The sequence below is a fragment of the Gavia stellata genome, chromosome 2, assembly GCF_030936135.1.
Source record: "Gavia stellata isolate bGavSte3 chromosome 2, bGavSte3.hap2, whole genome shotgun sequence".
Lineage (NCBI taxonomy): Eukaryota > Metazoa > Chordata > Aves > Gaviiformes > Gaviidae > Gavia > Gavia stellata.
In genome coordinates this window covers 57,024,592-57,041,935 of record NC_082595.1, presented here as the reverse complement: position 1 = coordinate 57,041,935, position 17,344 = coordinate 57,024,592, and the positions used below count along the sequence as shown (strand labels likewise).

Sequence of the window (17,344 nt, the reverse complement as noted above, 5' to 3'; positions counted from 1 at the left end):
ATGTGGATGAATATATTCACTATAGTCAAGTCACCTGCATTTATATCTGATAAAAAGCTTAGTCTCTTAGCTTTTATAAAGATCCAAATAAGGCCACAAATCCTAGCAAATAACTTGTTTCAGTCTTCTTTATTGCACAGATTCTTTCCAAAACCTTTTTTCCTTCAGTTCTCCTGTTCTTGTCTCATCGAGAGTGTAATAAAACTTCAGTCACCTCATCTGTATTTCCATCTATTGCTCCTGTGTACAAGGAATAAAGTGATCCTCTCCGTGCCCACATACCGTACTGTACCACTGCAAACAGCCCGTATCCTGCAGGTTAACAAGCTGTGCAAGAGAACGCCAGGGACTCTACACTGAACAATGCTGAATAATGTATATAGTTCTAGACTAAAAAATGGACACAAAGGGCCCCCATTTCAAATGAAATGAGGGATATGTAATTATTATTACTATTAAATAATAATATCCCCCACTGAAGTGCAAAGGTTAGGAACAACAAATCTTAGCATTTTCAAACAGTCCAGGAAGTATGATAGAGACACGAAGAGTACTACAATAGCTCACTTTAAGATACTGTAATTAAACAGCATTTTAATTACTTGCAATTGTGGGGGAAAGAAGTTTCATTCATATTCTGCAAATGAAATTTAGTGGCAGCTTGCTAAAATACTCAGGTTCCATAGACAAGGGAAACAATTTTAGCAACCTTTTTATTGCAAGTGTCAAAGCCTGATTGTTGCATAACATGCTATTTAACCTTGTTGAAGTCCCCACATAGCAAACTAAGATCTTAAACAGGCACAAAAATAAAGTGTTACTCAAGGCATTAATGAACTCTAGCAGCAAAAGAACTGCATTTAATAATAAATTTGCAGGATCTCCTTTTAGCCCATCAAAATAATTTCTTATGCATAATCAAAACAAAATCAAGTCACTTTGCAGTCTGGCATTCAGAGTGTACTAACAAGTTATGTGGCAAACTAGTAAACAAATAGTCCCAGAAACTAAAGAACCATTTTCAACTGCTGGATTTCTTAAGCTTCCTCACAGACCCATTACACATTTACTTGAAGTCCATTTACTCACACCTCTCACACACCTTTTTAAATAGGAAAGCTATCTTGTTGTAAATTGTCATATTAGGAAACGCTCTTATTTTCTCACTTAAAAGAGAAAAAACCACCAAGAATAAAGTGCCAAAAAACCATGTGTCTCCAAGCTAGAACATTAGGTTATGGACTGTTAAATATAATTACAAGTCAATCATAATACCTACAGTTTAAGAGTAGTAGGATTTAAATTTGTAAATGCTGAAGTTTGAAATAAACAAATCTGGATTCTAAAAGTTGGTCCTGTTACTGACTGCCATACCACAGATAGATTTGAGCTAAATATAAATGCTGGAAGCATTAATAATTAGATCCAAATAATATCTGCTATTCTGGGATCTTGGAAAAGGGGGGTGTTAATCTACATAGCAGTAGCGATAAACATAATTTCAAGTTTCTATACTTTTTCTCACTCTTTTCTAGTTCTCAAAATAGTAGACATATTACACGCAAAACTTCTACATTGCATGAAGCTGCACACAAAGCTTCTTTAAAAGATATTCAAATTTGCAAAGGTAAGTACAAAGACGAAAATCAGAACTGGTAAGTAAGCCTTCAGGCTTCAGAGTGGCTTATAAAATCAGATACAGTGACTGACTGACCGACCTCTGTAAACAGCTTTGCTTAAGAGTGCTAGCAGGGCACAAGACTGAACGTATCCTTGCTGTCTTTCTCATTCCCTTCTCTTTATGCAGTTCCTCAACTCATTTAGTACCTATTTTCAAGAGTAAATAATGAAACACTCTCCATATTTTCCCCACAGCACAACATGAACTCTCTCCTAGGTTGATCCACCCCGTGCAGTTAACAAGGGGAAGTATCTGTGATGAGATGGATAATGCACGATGAGTCAGTGCTCGCACAAAATGTCAGCTAAAGTCAACTAAATTATACCCACATAGATAGAGCTATTGCACAGAGGACTGCCATTTTCATCTGACCGACCAATCCTCCATTTTGACCAAAAATAGAGAGGGATGAGGCAAACAAAGCAAAATCCACTAATAACCAACAGGAAGGTTTTTTTAGTTTGAATCCAAATTCACCTTTCAGAAATCTTCCGGTAAAAGAAACTATTCTCCTCTTCTCCCAACAAGCACATGGCTTCCTGCTCCGTACCTTGTTCCTGTTCTGGTCCTGCCTGACTGCACCCACATCAGACAGCTGATCCGTGGGTCAGGGCATGAATTCAAGCACCGTCCCACATACCATTTAATTGTTAGCACCTTCTGGTCTGGTTTGGGCCCCTGTTGTTCCAGTCCAATGTCCAGGCACGCCTTAGGACACCATGTAGGCCAAGAACTGTTCCCAGTATGTAGTATGGGCAAGACTGTCCTTTGGTGGGGAAGAAGTTTAGCAGGATTGAAGAAGCAGGGGAGGGATCAGTTAGCGTCTCATCCTAAAGAAGTTGCAGTGTGTCTGGGTGTAGAAGTGAAGCACCATCAATTCCAGTACTTAACAACTCCCAACCCTTCACTGCTGTGCCAAGTGGCTCAGCTCCTGCACCACTGCTCCCTGACTCCTGACCCCTCCATCCATCTCATTAAGATCCCACTTCCAATCTCTCTTCCCAAGTATGGACTCATTGTGGTTCACCCCTCTGTGATGCAGAGACCAATAGCTTTTTCCTCCCCAGCATGAAGCAGAAGTTGGGTGGTGGTACAGAAACTCTTTCAGAAAGCTATGAATGCTCTGTGTATGTGCAGGTCCTAAAGCAAGTAATGAAAAAATAAAAACACAGAAACACGCAGCAGCACGTAGTTGTAGCTAGGAAACAGCCAAGCTCCCTAGTGATCCTGTGGAAGACTGGCTCCTTTTTCCTCCGTTGCAACATGTTGATATACAACCTGGCCAAGTGCAACCTTGGGCAGGGCCGTGCGTGAGCACTGCGAAAAGGCTGTCCAGGCAGCAGCATGTGCAGGGAGGTCAGACCAAATCCTCAGCTGTATTAACTGAAGAGCAAAGATACACCCCCATGGAGATGAAGTGATTTAATGGAAAACAGAGCACACATCCGTGATGCAAAGACCATGGATTTAGCCACTGCTAAATGTCAACTCTTTCCAAAGGTACGAGTATGTCTAAATCTCTTAAAATATTGACAGAATCAGAAAATGCAACTTAATTCCTGAAGGACTACTCAGTTTGGCTGAAGCTTCAGCAAGGTATCAAACAGGAAGAATTTCAGCAGTTGTGAGAGAAAAAAAAGCCCTCCAAGTTTTGCAGTGTGGATATCTCAGTTATAAAATCACAGGGCTACCAGCTCCAGCTATAATAAAAATAGCCCAAGCATGTTATACTCCAAGAGCAGAAGCTTCCAAACATGTCCACTCACAAGCTTACCAAAATTCACAAGTTTGCCGAGAAAGGTAGCATTTACTTATCTAGAATTTTCCTTCGAAATCAAGTTTGCTTTCTTTGGAAAGGTAAACAAGAGTAACCCTGACAACTAATTCATTCAATCAAGGGACTGAAATCTAACATCTGAAGAGATGATGCCATTTCCCATTAAGTCATCTTTATTCCATAAATCCTTTTATGTGGATAAATTAGTGCGTACTTTACAAAGTGACATTTGGAAACTTTTATGATCAGGTGATGAGAATGCTCCAGTGCTGGCCCTATAGTTCAACACGTACAATGAGTATCTGACATATTACAAACTTCTAGAGAGGAAAACTTGATTTATCCAGCTGCACTGACATAGAATATGGAGAAAAGATTCTGCCACAGAATACAGTCACAGCTGGTTTTGTAAAGAACATCTTAAAGAAAATTTAAGATTTAAAAAGCATAGCTCAAAGATTAAATGGAGAGAAAAACTAATCCTATTTATACAAATAAAGGCCAAACATGCTTCCCCAGAAGCTGATTAAGCAGTCACTGCCCAGGAAACGACCAGAAACATCAAACAGAAACACGTTTTATTCTACTCACAAGAAATAACACTTAAGGATAAGTCAGTGTGTCAGTTATTAAAAACTAAACCACTTTCATGGGAAAAAGGCTTCTAAAACAGGAGCAAGTAAGAGTGTACAAAACATTAATGCAGATAATGTCAAGTAATGCCTGATACATGATAAACGCTTAAATACAATAGAGAGGGCCCTGCTGTTCTTTGTGTTAAGTAATTTCCAACTTTAAACTATAAGATACAAATACAAAGCAGCATTTGAAACTAGAACTTATATTTAAAGTGGAAAACTAAACAAGAGTACAAGTTCAGTAACTTCAAACAATTCAGCCATTAAACAAACTGATGTCAATCATTAAAGTTAGTGTTGTGATTATTTTCACTCCCTCATTCCACTTTGGGAAAATTCATCTACTCATTATTGATACCAATGTAAAATTCAATTCTATATGACTATGAAGTATTATGAAAATAATTTTGTGAGGTGTCGAACTCAAGGCAGCTATTCACAGGAATATCAGGAACAAGACATTGTTCCTGATGCGTATCAGTATTACCTGTAAAGTAGTTGTCGGTAAATCTGCTGGATTGCTGCAGTGACCGACTAACGCAATACAAAATTTCAGACATTTTGAAAGACTTCATAGCTTTTAAGCATTACTGAGAAAAAATAAGTGATACATAATTTTAAAAGAGCACATAAATTAAGAAGAGGAGCTGAAATTGTAGGCAATACTGTCTAGAAATAGACGTTTCCAGTACAAAGTACAGCAAGATTTACGTAAACCCAAAGATTTTAGTATTATTAATATAAATCACTCTACAGTGCTTTATGATGTTCCTCCAAGCAGAGCTCAGCTCTTCCTTTAAAGTGGAGTTTGCTATTTCCTATGATGTTTTGTTCTTACATTTTTAAACATCTTAATAATGCCAAGCTAATAGGACAGGAATTTAATATTACAAAAATTCCTTTAGGAAAAAAAAAACATCTTATGCACAAGATAAAGTCAGCATGTCATTCAGACACCTGACACTACTCAGAAGCACAGCTTAATGTTCTGTATTTACATTATTAATGTAAACATAAATGCACACTAACTTGCTGCTTATATAAACTATATAATATCCACTCTTATTAACTTCTCCTTCTTAAAATGATGATTAATTCTCAAGCATGTAAGAGAAGTTAATTACTCCTGACTTTTGCATAACATAGTAGAAAGAGTACTTTGTTTTCAGAAAGTGTTTCTACCATTATGCATGTCAACTCAAGAGCTTTTAACTGCTCAGTGTACCATGCCTACAACGCTTTCCTACTTTACTATACTGATCAGCAGAGGTACTCCAGTAATTACAATACAGACTCTGGCCCACAAAAGGAAAGGGGGGTGGGGGTGGGGGTGGGGAAAGGATGACCAAAACCAGCACTTCTCAATTTAACTGAAGTTTTATAGAGGTTCTTGCCTGTTCAGGGCCTTTCTAGAATAAAAACTTTAATAATGAACTTTGCTCTCAGCTGCATATTTACCGGTTAATAGGATGATTTGTACATGCAGTTCTGATGACCTGGTGCCTCATAAGACTAAAGCAGCTTGTGCCAACAGTTCAGCCTAACTCATGGGCTTCAACTGTACGAGAATACAGAAAGGAACTTAAATAGTATGTACGGCATGTAGCTTTCTTCAAATGCAACTCTAATTTGTGGAAGATGTCACAAAGCGAAAATGTGAAGTGCTTACATATCTAAAAAAATTAATGCTTGAAGTGTCCCGATTCTTCTATTCAAAAGGGCTGAAAAGTTTGTTTACTTTACAATGGTAAATACCTTATTCCTTTTTCCTTCCTTCAGTCCAGCTTGTTGCCTCCTATCTACCTAAATCTCTCAGATTTAAAAACTGCGTATAAGCAGAACAGTAGGATTATTATGTTTCTGCTTCCTGCCTTGTTTTATCTATCAACGATCTAAATTCTGCAGTCTTGTATCATGCTTGCAATATTAGAACCCAGTCCTCAGTTGGCCCCTGGAGACTAAACAGAGCGTTAAATGTTAATCAGCAACACTACTTACCACATTGAAATCTAAGTTTTTTTCAACCCACTCCTTGGCTTCCTTGAATTCGTCTTTCATTTCCATGATGTATAGTGTATCAAGGGCATCCACTATTGTTGCTCCTTGAATGTTACCTGAAACACATGAAGAGCCAGTGATTTACTTTGCAACAGAAGGCTTTTCAGTTAGATCTAATTAATTTAAATTAATTCTAATTTCAAAATCCAATTTCAATCAATCCAATTAAAAATTGGGTGTATAAGCATTCAAGTAGGCAACTTGTAATTTGCAGCCTTAACTTTGATTCCCATGCCACAACAGAGTATCATAATATTTAAGTATTTCTTCTACTAATGAAGTTTTGAAGAGTGGTTCTGGTGCACTGTATTTTCAGCTATGATTTTGCATTTTTAAATACTGATGGAACAGTTCACTGTAAAATGTAATTCATAGAAGACAATGAATCTCAATAAATGGAGAAAGGACTGTTTCTTCCTGTTTGGAGCGAAAAAAATCAGTTGTTTTTTTGTTTTTATACTCAATAATATACATAAAGCTTTAAGAAGCTGATAAGTAGTGATCACATTTCAGTTAAGCAAGCCCTTTAAGAAGTACCCACTCTTAAAAACAAGTTTTCTGATACTGTGGATCACCATGTAACCTGCACAAGACAGCACTGGGGGAGCAAAGGCAAACTTGCACACATCTGAATTTCTCAGTTCAGGACAAGACTTCCAGACATTGGTTTTCGAAGCAAGTGCTGGTTGCTTGCAAAAGTGGCGTTGTTCTGCCTCTGTTATGGAGATGGATTAAGAGTCAGTTTACTAGCCTTCACCTAATGTTGCAAGATGAAATACCATCAGTATGTTCACTCTGACATAGATTAAATGTTCATGCTCCTGTACTGAAAGGGTAATGTAGAGGGTTGGGGAGAAAATAAGCCACTCAAATGACTCTCCCATGCTTCCTTCAAATTTACAATGACATTTTTAAAACACCATTTTCGTCTAAGAAGAGTCTGAATTCCTATTTACTGAACAGCATCAAAAATCCAATTTTGGCCTCTTTACTCAATTTTGTATTTGGGAATTTGACTCCAGCAATCTTCATTATGAATGCGAACTACTGTTAAGATATTCTTCAGAGAAGACCCTAGATACAGAAGTAAACATTTAGAATTGCAGAATAATTTAGGTTGCAAGGAACAGAGGAAGTCATTTGGTCCAATCTCTCTCTGCCCCAGCAGGACTGATGACTGGGGTGGATAGTTGACTACTCATTCAGGAATTGACTGCACTGGGCGAATAACAAGATAGTAGCTACAACGAACTTTTCAGAACTTGATTATCATCTTGCCTCTGAAATACCTGATGAAAAAGTAAACTTAGTTTTGTAGACTTATCAAGTATCAGAATTGAATTATTCATATTGAAGTAGAAAATCCACTGTTTCAGTCAACTCTTGTGTTTACTACCATCAAGGTTTTCAGCTTCCTCATGAAACACAGGAGTGATTGAAGACCTCCATATAGCAGGATTGACATCACTTTCTTAACTTAAGCTTCCAGGTAGAAAATAATTTTCCATTTGTATCATCTTAAACAAAATAATACTTGAGATTATTGTAACAGTTACTTGGTACATTTACAAGAACCAGATGCTCTCTGTTTTTGCAGCTGCTAACTGCTTATACCATCCTTTCCAGAACATCCCTTTCCTACTCTGAAGGAAGTAATCTGTATGTTTTCCCCCAGATATTCCACTAATAAAACTGCAGCATACTTCAGTAAGAAGGACATCATGTCTTCCCAGCGCTTATTTGGAGCTTGGCTGCCTTTCTCTCCTATGAAAGGAAAAGCATTCCTTTAAACTTGGCTAAATAACTTGTATTTTTCCTGAGCTCATGAGAAAGTGAGAGCAATTGTGGGAAACTGCTGAAGGACATGTGCTCAAGAACACTACTGCAAAGGCTCTGGAGACATTTAGTAACTCCGTACAACAAAAGCAGCTCCTGGTGAACTTTTACAACTGAGCTCTACTTACGCAAAAATCATCTATAACCTGATTTGCTTGAGTGGATTGCGATAGGCTCACTGCGCAATGACATTCTTTGTGATAATCCTCTTGTAATACAGCTAACACCACCTCCAAACAGTTGAGCTTTCAATTTTAAGGATTAGTACTTGAGCTGCAACTCACTCCTGAGTCTGAAGGAAAAGAGGAGAATTCAACCTTATTGAGAAGTTGCCCTTGGAGTCACCTACTTCCTATGATTTCTTTTTTTTCTGAATCTGGCCTATATGGCTTGTTTACAGCTTAGACCTCTCCCTGCAAGCAGACAGAAGAAAATGGGAGAATCTCAAGTAGATCTTACTTTATTTGAAACAACTTTTGCTGTTATTCTGAAGGCTCCAGAAAACAGAATAAAGTAATTAATGTGACAATTAAATAATCAAGTTTGTCTCAAAGTTACACTTCAAAATGCTTGATAAAAGAGAAAAGAACAAAGAATGCATTTTTAAAGTGTCAGTTTAGAGGCCAGAATTACGACTTGTAAACAACTGCAGTTTATGCTAAGTTAGCCAACAGGATAATCCAAACTTAAGCGTGTTAAGAAAATTGTGTAGCTGAACAGCTCATTTATAATCAGTCAGAGAAACAAGGGAATGGGGCGGGGGGAGGAATGCAAAGAAGTTAAATTAACATTTCTTATTACGGAATAAGACCAAGTATTTCACAAGCCTATATATGCTATGCTTCTCAAAGCACATGACATAAATTATTAAATACAGTTATTATTCATGTTAGTTCCTGCATAACGTTCCCAAGGAATTACACAGCACTCATGGCTTATAAGAGCAAAGATTTTTGCTAGGCAATTACAATACACACTCATATGACAGAAGAATATTTGGACAGGAGGACTGTTTCGCTATACACCTAAGGTACTGCTATAAATTTGATTAACAGTGAGCACTGGGTTACAAAAAGCGCCAGCAAAATTGCAGTCACCATGGAAGAGTTTCCTTCCGTCCTGGGCAGAAGGAAGATATCACAATACTCGGAGCAAATTCATACACCTCAGGTAGTTACAGATATATTTCGCAGATAATACAAGAAATTGTATACTCAAGGTAGAGAAAATGGACTTGAAATTCATAAAACATAAGCTTGAAGTGAATAATTATGATGATAAAACAGATAACCAGATGTACAAGCCTACCAAAGTGAAACATTATTAGTCTCTACCAAAACCTCCAGACCCAAGTATTCATATATGCTCCATATTACTTCCTTTGTTAAACCTGCTTCTGTTTTTCTCTCTCCTCTTTACTAACAGCATCATTTATTCCATGTAAGTGATTAATAGCGATCACGTAGAATAGCCTAGTTAAATGAAGAAAAAGCAAAAGAAATCAGTCAACATGAAACTTCAAGAGGACTATTTGGCAGCACCTACAGAGCATCCTTTCCAATTTAACACTCGAAATCTTCAGCAATGATCTGGAAGAAAATAAAAAGAACCTACTGCTAACAAGATTTGTGGATGATTAACGAAGATGGCTGATTACCCAGCATTTCAGAATAGTGTGATATAAAGCACAGAGCAGTCTAGATCACCCCTAGGTAGTACACAGTGGGTCCATTTAAGCAACATGCTTTTTAATACCTAACAATGCAAAGGTATGTGCACACAAATAAGAAAAGGAGATTACATTAGAGAACAGAGTAGCGCCTCAGGGGCGGGAGCGGCAGAGCAGAATAAAAAAGTGATCCGAGGATGAGTAACTTTTCATGAGTTTCCAGAGCGTCACTGCAGGGAGAACTGCTATGGATGACAAGCTTATTAGCACAGCTCTGTGACTGAGCTTATGTGGCCATATGGTTTAAGAACCACAACTGGCTTATGGCCAAACTGTTTGGAGGGTGGGCCAAAAGAAGCTTTTATTTGTCTAGCCCAAGCTTTTAGACAGGGCTTATGTTTTTGCCAGAAGAGTCTGAAATAGAATACAGACAGGATGCCAGAATCAATGCATGTTGGTGCACTTAATAGTTTGCTTACAACTTTCCTCCCATCCCTTCTATACCAAGTTTGGTGTTTGGTTCTCCCCAACATCACATTCCTTGCCATCAAATATATTTGGAGAAATATATACACACACATACACATGCATGCATATATGTGAAACAGATGAAGATTTGTGATCTGCAAGCATATCATACAGAACATTGCATGGAGAAAAGTTTCCGATGTGTCCTAATGCACTGTCTATAACAGGATGGAAGCGAGGTCCCTTACCCTTCTCGAATTCAACTGCTTTTCTTTTTCTGACTCTGTATCGTATTCCGACTGGAAGGAAACCGTGGCAAAGCATAAGACAAAAATGGAAGATAAGGAAAGATGAACTATGAAGTGGTTTCAGGTCATGCTATACACAGCTCCCTCACCTATAACAGTTCACCATCTAACAAGTGTCATAAACTAGGATTTCTTGTTCTCGCGTGGCTGTAGAAGATGAGTAGAATGTTGTTTTTTCTTCCAGAAAAAAAGTTACAGTTTTGTGTTTCTGATATGAAGTATGAAAATTAATGTAGGACATTCATGTTTGTAATTTTTTTAATGTGATGGAAATTCAGCACATACAAATAATAATAGATAACCCTTCCAAAAAAGTGCAAATGTTCAAAAAAGATGTTTCTTCTATTATTGCCAGAAGAACTGCTTTTTAGGGCTACTCTGTACTATCATGGAAAAGAAAAACAAAATTTTAAACATAGCTGTGTTTGAATTGCACTCAGTCCCACCCTGATCTTCTTAGACTCTTCATTGTTTTCAGCCAGTGAGACAAACTTGTCACCTTCCAGTTATTGTAAGTTGAAGAAGCTCAGTCAAAGCAGATGTATTCTATGAAATCTTCCTCCAGTTTGTCATTTCAGACCCAAAATTCCAGCCAAAACCACAGAAATATAATCTGTCACAATTTTTTTCTTAATCTGGCCATTAAGAACAGCTCAGATTTTGTTAACATGGGGAATAAGACCAGATACTCTGTAACAGTAAATATGCAAATTAAAAAAAAAAAATCAAGCATCCGATTTTTTTCAGCTCTGTATGCATATACATTGTACAGCAACTACTCTGACCTACATTATTCTCAACATATTCAAGAATACATATAGGTTTGACAAAATTAACATTTTTATTAGAGCTGTAGGTTTCTTAGAGCATTGTTTCAAAAGCTGACTCAGATTTTAAAACAGTGTTTTCTTTTATTTAAAGTTCACTGAAAAGGTTCCTATCCAATATCATTAGCAATTTGAAGTGTCAAGAGTGATTAATTATTAAAGCATGCTATGCCAAAACATGAAACTCTTACTCAAGTACTGGCAAACCCTCAGCAACACTAACATTTTTAATTTCAGTCACTATTACCAGCTGGTAAGAGTGGGAAAAGAAACAATACTTTCAGTTTTTTTTACAGATCTAGCTTTCCATATGTGTAACATGAAACAATGCTGTGATATTTCTAGAATACTCCTCTAATCTCTAATATTTTGTACGTTTGTGCATGTTAGACCCAGCTCTAATGGCTTTGTATTTAATAGAGCTTAATGAATTTTTTCTCCATTACTCATTTCTGCTTTCCGTGGAAGCCTTTGGCATCCACCACGCTTCTGGCACCCATGCAGCTCAGCGACACATTTCGTTACGAACCACCTTCTTTTGTTTGTCTGAACATGCCGCCTACTGATTTGATATTTCCACCCCTTACAAAGGGTATTGTTCCCCACTAGGAACAATAAATCCTTGTTCACCCAATCTATGCCACTTTCTATGCACCTCCATATATTACACTGAAAAGATTTTGACCTTTACTACCTTGAGTTCAAGTTCGCTAGTTCTGTGTATCAACTCAGAACCGTATCTCCCATGCCACTATGTGCCAGTTTAAATTTAGGTATGTTAGACCCCATTTGCTATTATATAGAGAGAGCAATTATCATTGTCAGGGAATCCTTCTGGGTTCATGGAATCACTTGCAGTTTGCCATTGCCGTAGCTACCTCGAGTAACTTGTTAGCACTGCTGAACTGTCACTCTGGTCACTTGATTTTCCAGCACTGTGATAAATAATTTGAGAGCATGGCCTCAGCAGCAATGGATCCCTGCAAGAGGCCGGTAACAACCCCAAAAAATGCTTTTTGGAAATCTAAAGAGACAATAAACTTCCTCGTTTCCATACCGATCAACCTTGAAAAAACAGCAGTTGTGCAGCACGACCTCCTCTCACAAATGCTATGTTGAGTCATTCATCCACATATCTGCTAATGTTATTCTTTCAATGAGTTTCTATTACTTTAGCTGGGAAAGATGTCAGGCTTACTTCCAAAATTAAGACCACATACTGAAATCCAAAATTCCAAGGACTCCAGCAGCAAAAGTGAAGAGAAACAAGATGGGGCGGAGGGAGGGGGAAGATCATAGAATCACATAGAATCACAACCTTTCCTAAGGTTGGAAAAGACCTGTAAGACATGGGAAGAGTGGAAGGCTAGACTGGGCGAGGGAAGCGTCCGTTCTCTGTTGCAGAGAGGGCCTCAGTACGGCTGCTGGGCTGTCTTGCTTGAGTCAGGCCACTGTGGAGGGGCATCCTCCACAGCTTCAGATGCTGAAGCTTTTCAATTTAAATTAACATATTGTTTAAATACATGTACAATTAATTTTCAGGAGCAATATTAATAAACTTACAGTTTAAAAATGCACATTGGTGTACACTGCAAGACAGTTTTGAATAAGAATTTTCGCAGTCTTTAAAAATCTTCATACTCCTCAATACTTCGTGCAAGAAACTACAAAAATCAGCTCAAAGTGGGAGGAACAGAATCTTGCTAAATTATAGTAGTTTGGCTTTGCAGATTGTATGTCTTAAATGCCTCCCTTTTCCCCTCCAGAAAAGGTCCTTTTTCACTTGCAGAGACTAATTATACTATGCCCACAAGTTACAATATTATTAACCTTGCAATACTGCACATGAAAAACAGTTACAGATAATTAAAAAAACCCTTTGGTAACACTCACTTAAGTACAAAAACCACTTCTAGAAAAGGCTCTCCACCAGTGCAGCAATGCTTATTAGTTTTAAAATTAGTACAGAAGGCTTGAAGAGGAATAGCTCCTGGGTTGGGGAGTTGGTGGTAGGGCGCTGTGAAAACAAATCGGCAAAATTGTGATTTTGCCACTTTCTTCCACGCTAGGAGGGTAAATGGATAAAGCTCTATTTCAGCAAACATTGTTAACAGTAATCTGAAACTTTAAAGGTTGAAGTATTAAAAATTAACAGCACTTACTCAGGGCCTACTTTCTATCAGGTATGGGCTGAGAACGATTAGTACTCCCAGCAGAAGTCATACCACCATATGAGACATGCCTTGTTTTGCTGCTGCACAGGTATGGTGCAAACAGATGCTTAGCTATTCCAATTTACTCGACTAGTCTAGAAATAGTTGCACACTTCATGGAATTAAACTAATGAGAATGCTCCAGAGACAACAACTGATGACTTTTCGCTTCTGCCTTTTCAAATAGTTGTTATTGTAACTGAATTCTTTGTAGATGGAGTAAACTATAAAAAAACCACAATAATGTTCGTTACTTGCCAAGACAACATGGTAAGAGTTAAAGCGGCAAATAAAAAGGAAATCAAAACATTACATGGATGTGCTGAAAATACTTTACAATGGTCAGAGGCAAGCATGTGGCTTTGGCTTGAAACAGAAAAATTTCAGTTTACGTATGTTTCAGCCTTTCTCTAAAAGTTAATTATTTTTAGTGTGCACATGTGAGAGGAAGCAACTTCTGCTCATAACATGAATATGCCTACAGTCTACCAGTCTAAAGATTCCCTCAGCTTATCAAATACACCCTCCACATACTGCTTACAGAATACCAGCAAGATCAGATCCTTGTCTTCAAAAGCTGGTTTCATGGCCTGGGTTTAGGACAAATAGAATGTCACTTCAAAGTTCATCAAGAAGTCCTCAGCTACAAAAGAGCTCTACTACTCTTAATTTGTACAAGGTGCTAAAGCAGGATGCTTTTCTTTCCCTCCAGGTCAGAGCCAGCAGTGGTCACTATCCTTTCTCCCATCGTCATCCCACCGGCCGTATTCTTCTTCCCCTAGCCTAACAATAGTGTCGTATAGTTGCCAAATTCATGATGGTATTGCCTAACAGTCACATCTATGTGTAATTACTCTTCTTAAAAGCCCATCTTGGTTTTGTGTTTCAGAGAAACATCATGACGATTATGTCTTGCCTTCAAGACACAACCGTCATTATAATCTATGTACAAAATGCCTTATGATGCTAGCAAGAACTGAAGCATTTATACGTTCAAAATTAAGCTTAGAAGCAAGATAATTTGAAAACAACTCTCCCCTTCTGTGTCAGAAGAGCTATACTGTCTCTAACCTATACAACCATAAGTGCCAGTGAGCCACAGTGTTGCAACGTGCTGTTCCCCAGTGAAATACTTAAAGTCTCTATCCTGTAACAGGCACTCCCAATATATGCAAAGTACCATAACTGCACCAATTAATTCATAGGAGGGGAAGCGTTCAAAATTAAACAGCTGGCTAATGAAATATGCTATATCTTACTGCTATTAAGACAATTAGAAACTTGTATTTTTGAAAAATTGAGACCTGGAAGCAAGAAGAAAAGACAGTCATGGCAAACTGGAGATAGTTATGATGGATGACAGTGAACTGAAGGTCTTACTTGATTTCTGAAGGTTGTGAGGAGATTTGTGGGACACAGAGCTAGAGGTAACCTCTTCTTAACTAATTTAATTCAGAATTACCTTAAAAGTAGTCAACCATTTGCAATTTTTTTAAAATGCAACCATTGCATTTAAAAAAAAAAAGCACCAGAAACAAAGAAGATAAGGAAACTTGTTTGTCCTTTCACAAGGAAAAAGAGGTTCAACTATTTGAAAAAAAAAAAAAAAAAGGGCATTTGTTGCATTCAGACATGAAGGTACAGATCAGATCTAATGATCTGCCGACACTATTACAGAAACAAGGATTTATTTCTAAAAAACAAAAGGAGATTACAGATCCAGGAAAGGGTAGCTTATGAGACAGAACTGCTTCCAGATATGCTGCTCTTTAGTATTCTGTAAAGCAATTCAGCAGAAAGAGACCCAATGCTTATTTTGATTTACCAAGATCAATAAGAGTGAAGATGTTTCTAAGGAAATCTCCTTAGCAATAAGATCTTATACTAAATGACCATGATGAGAAAGTGATCTGCATTTAGGCTGACTCTGGCTCTTACTCCTTTAAATGCAGTTCTATTTTAAAATTCAATACTTGCCCTGTTTCACACTGAATAGTGCCTGCAATGACTTATTCTTACGCAACATCCACAGAACTCCTGCTTAAGAATTTCACAAGTCAATACATCTACAGCTTTTTCTGCAAATCCATGCAGTATCATTAAGAACTCAAACCTCGTAAATTTTTATACCATTTCTGATTCCAAATGAAACTAGATTAAGCATTTTAATTTTCAAGACACCATGTGCCATTTTGTTGCCCTCCAGGAAAACAAAGAAAACAGAATTGCATTAAATAGTTCTTCAAATATGATATTCAATTGCACAGCTATCAGTAATCTGAATGAAGATAATAAAAAATTTTAGTTTTCAAGAAAACAGAAGCCCAGCTTAACCCTGAAGTTCACCCAAATTACTTTGGTTTCAGGCACCCAATTCATGTTTAAAGTCCAATAAGTAACTATATAATAACTACCTAGTAATATTTTTGATGTTACTTTGAGCAAACAAGCAGTGCAGCAAGATCAACGTAGAGGGTGTATTTTCAAAATTATTTTTGTAATCACAACTGCTGTCTCTTAGCAACTTCCAAATACAGTTCAGGATTTGATAAGTGCTCTATTTAGGCTGTTTTAGGAACTGTTTCCACTTCAACCTATCTTTTCCAAACATTCAACAAAATAAGTTCCTGTTAAAATCAAAGTACTGTATTGATTTTGCCTCAGCTATAGAAATACATTCATTTTTTCAGCTTTCTGTTTGGAAAACAGAAGCTATTTGAATACAGAGATTGTTGTCAAACAGTTTAATTTTTCATTTTTCTGCAAAACTGAAGATGATGACAGTTCACAGGACTGCTTTTGCATGCTTCCTCAGAATGCTGTTGCTCTTCAGCTGCTGTTTATCCAGCCCTATGTCCCACTTGGACATTGAAAAAGTCTTGCCTCATTACACTGGATTCCTGCAGTGTGCCTCTCCTAGAACTTTTCAGCCCCATATTTGTTCTACACTGTTAACAACTTGGGCATTATTTAAGCATCTCCTGTGCAACATTTAGAGGTGCAAATAATGGTTACACTCATTAAAGAGAAAGCCTGATAAAGGAGTCTGACTGATATAGATTAACAAGATTTTTAAGGAATGGAAATGAATTCCTGATAACTGTAGAAAGCTTCAGCCACCTTCATGAGTGTAGAGAGTATCTTTTGTTCCTTGTACAGGATTTACCCCCCGCCAATTAGTTTTTGTTTGCTGCTTATTGACTGGGTTGTCAATGAGTTCCACTTCATAGGAAAAGTTTAAGGCAGGGCAGTATTTAATGCAACAAAACTACATCTTATCATGCAGCAATGACATGCTTCATTTATTCTCATTCAGAAGAGAATCTATAAAAGTCATAGGAAACATCACCTTCATTTACTGTTACTTTTTATATATAACATAAGCAAGAAACACCACACTGCATGACAGAGAGTAGAAACAACACATGCTTATCACCTATAAGCTTTTCAGCTGATTTACTGTTTTATGCTAACGTCACTAAGCACAAAAATACACTCTACTTACCAAATAAATTGCTTGAATGTCCTTGCTTAGATACGGGTTTTAGTTCATTTAATCCCCATGCGTAACGCTTATAATTATCCCAGGCATGTTTCATCATCTGTTGGGAAACGAAAGCAGGATTATAATGTTGATTTAGCAAGAAGCCACACCAAATACTGACTTGAGAATATTCTTAATATTAAACATATTTAATTCAATGCTTAATTAAATTCATGTTGTATACATTAGAACTATGAAACACTCAGAGAACAACAGTGGCACAGTTTTCCGGGTGGCAGTGGGATGGTTACTGTAAGAATTCCATGTCTGTCCCATCCACCTCTACCATTATCTGCACGCTTATGATCAAGACACACTCAAAAAT

The 17,344-nt window shown here is 37.4% G+C and overlaps 1 protein-coding gene across 1 annotated transcript in view; it reads right to left on the bottom strand.

Moving 5' to 3' along the window:
* The window catches only part of MAN1A1 (mannosidase alpha class 1A member 1), a 151,808-nt gene that overhangs the window by 92,477 nt on the left and 41,987 nt on the right, over positions 1–17,344 (bottom strand). The window contains exons 2-3 of the mRNA XM_059828836.1: positions 16,981–17,077; positions 6,095–6,210 (exon numbers count right to left, since the gene is read on the bottom strand). Coding sequence (XP_059684819.1) covers positions 6,095–6,210; positions 16,981–17,077 — 213 coding nt within the window. The remainder of the gene's footprint in view (positions 1–6,094; positions 6,211–16,980; positions 17,078–17,344) is intronic.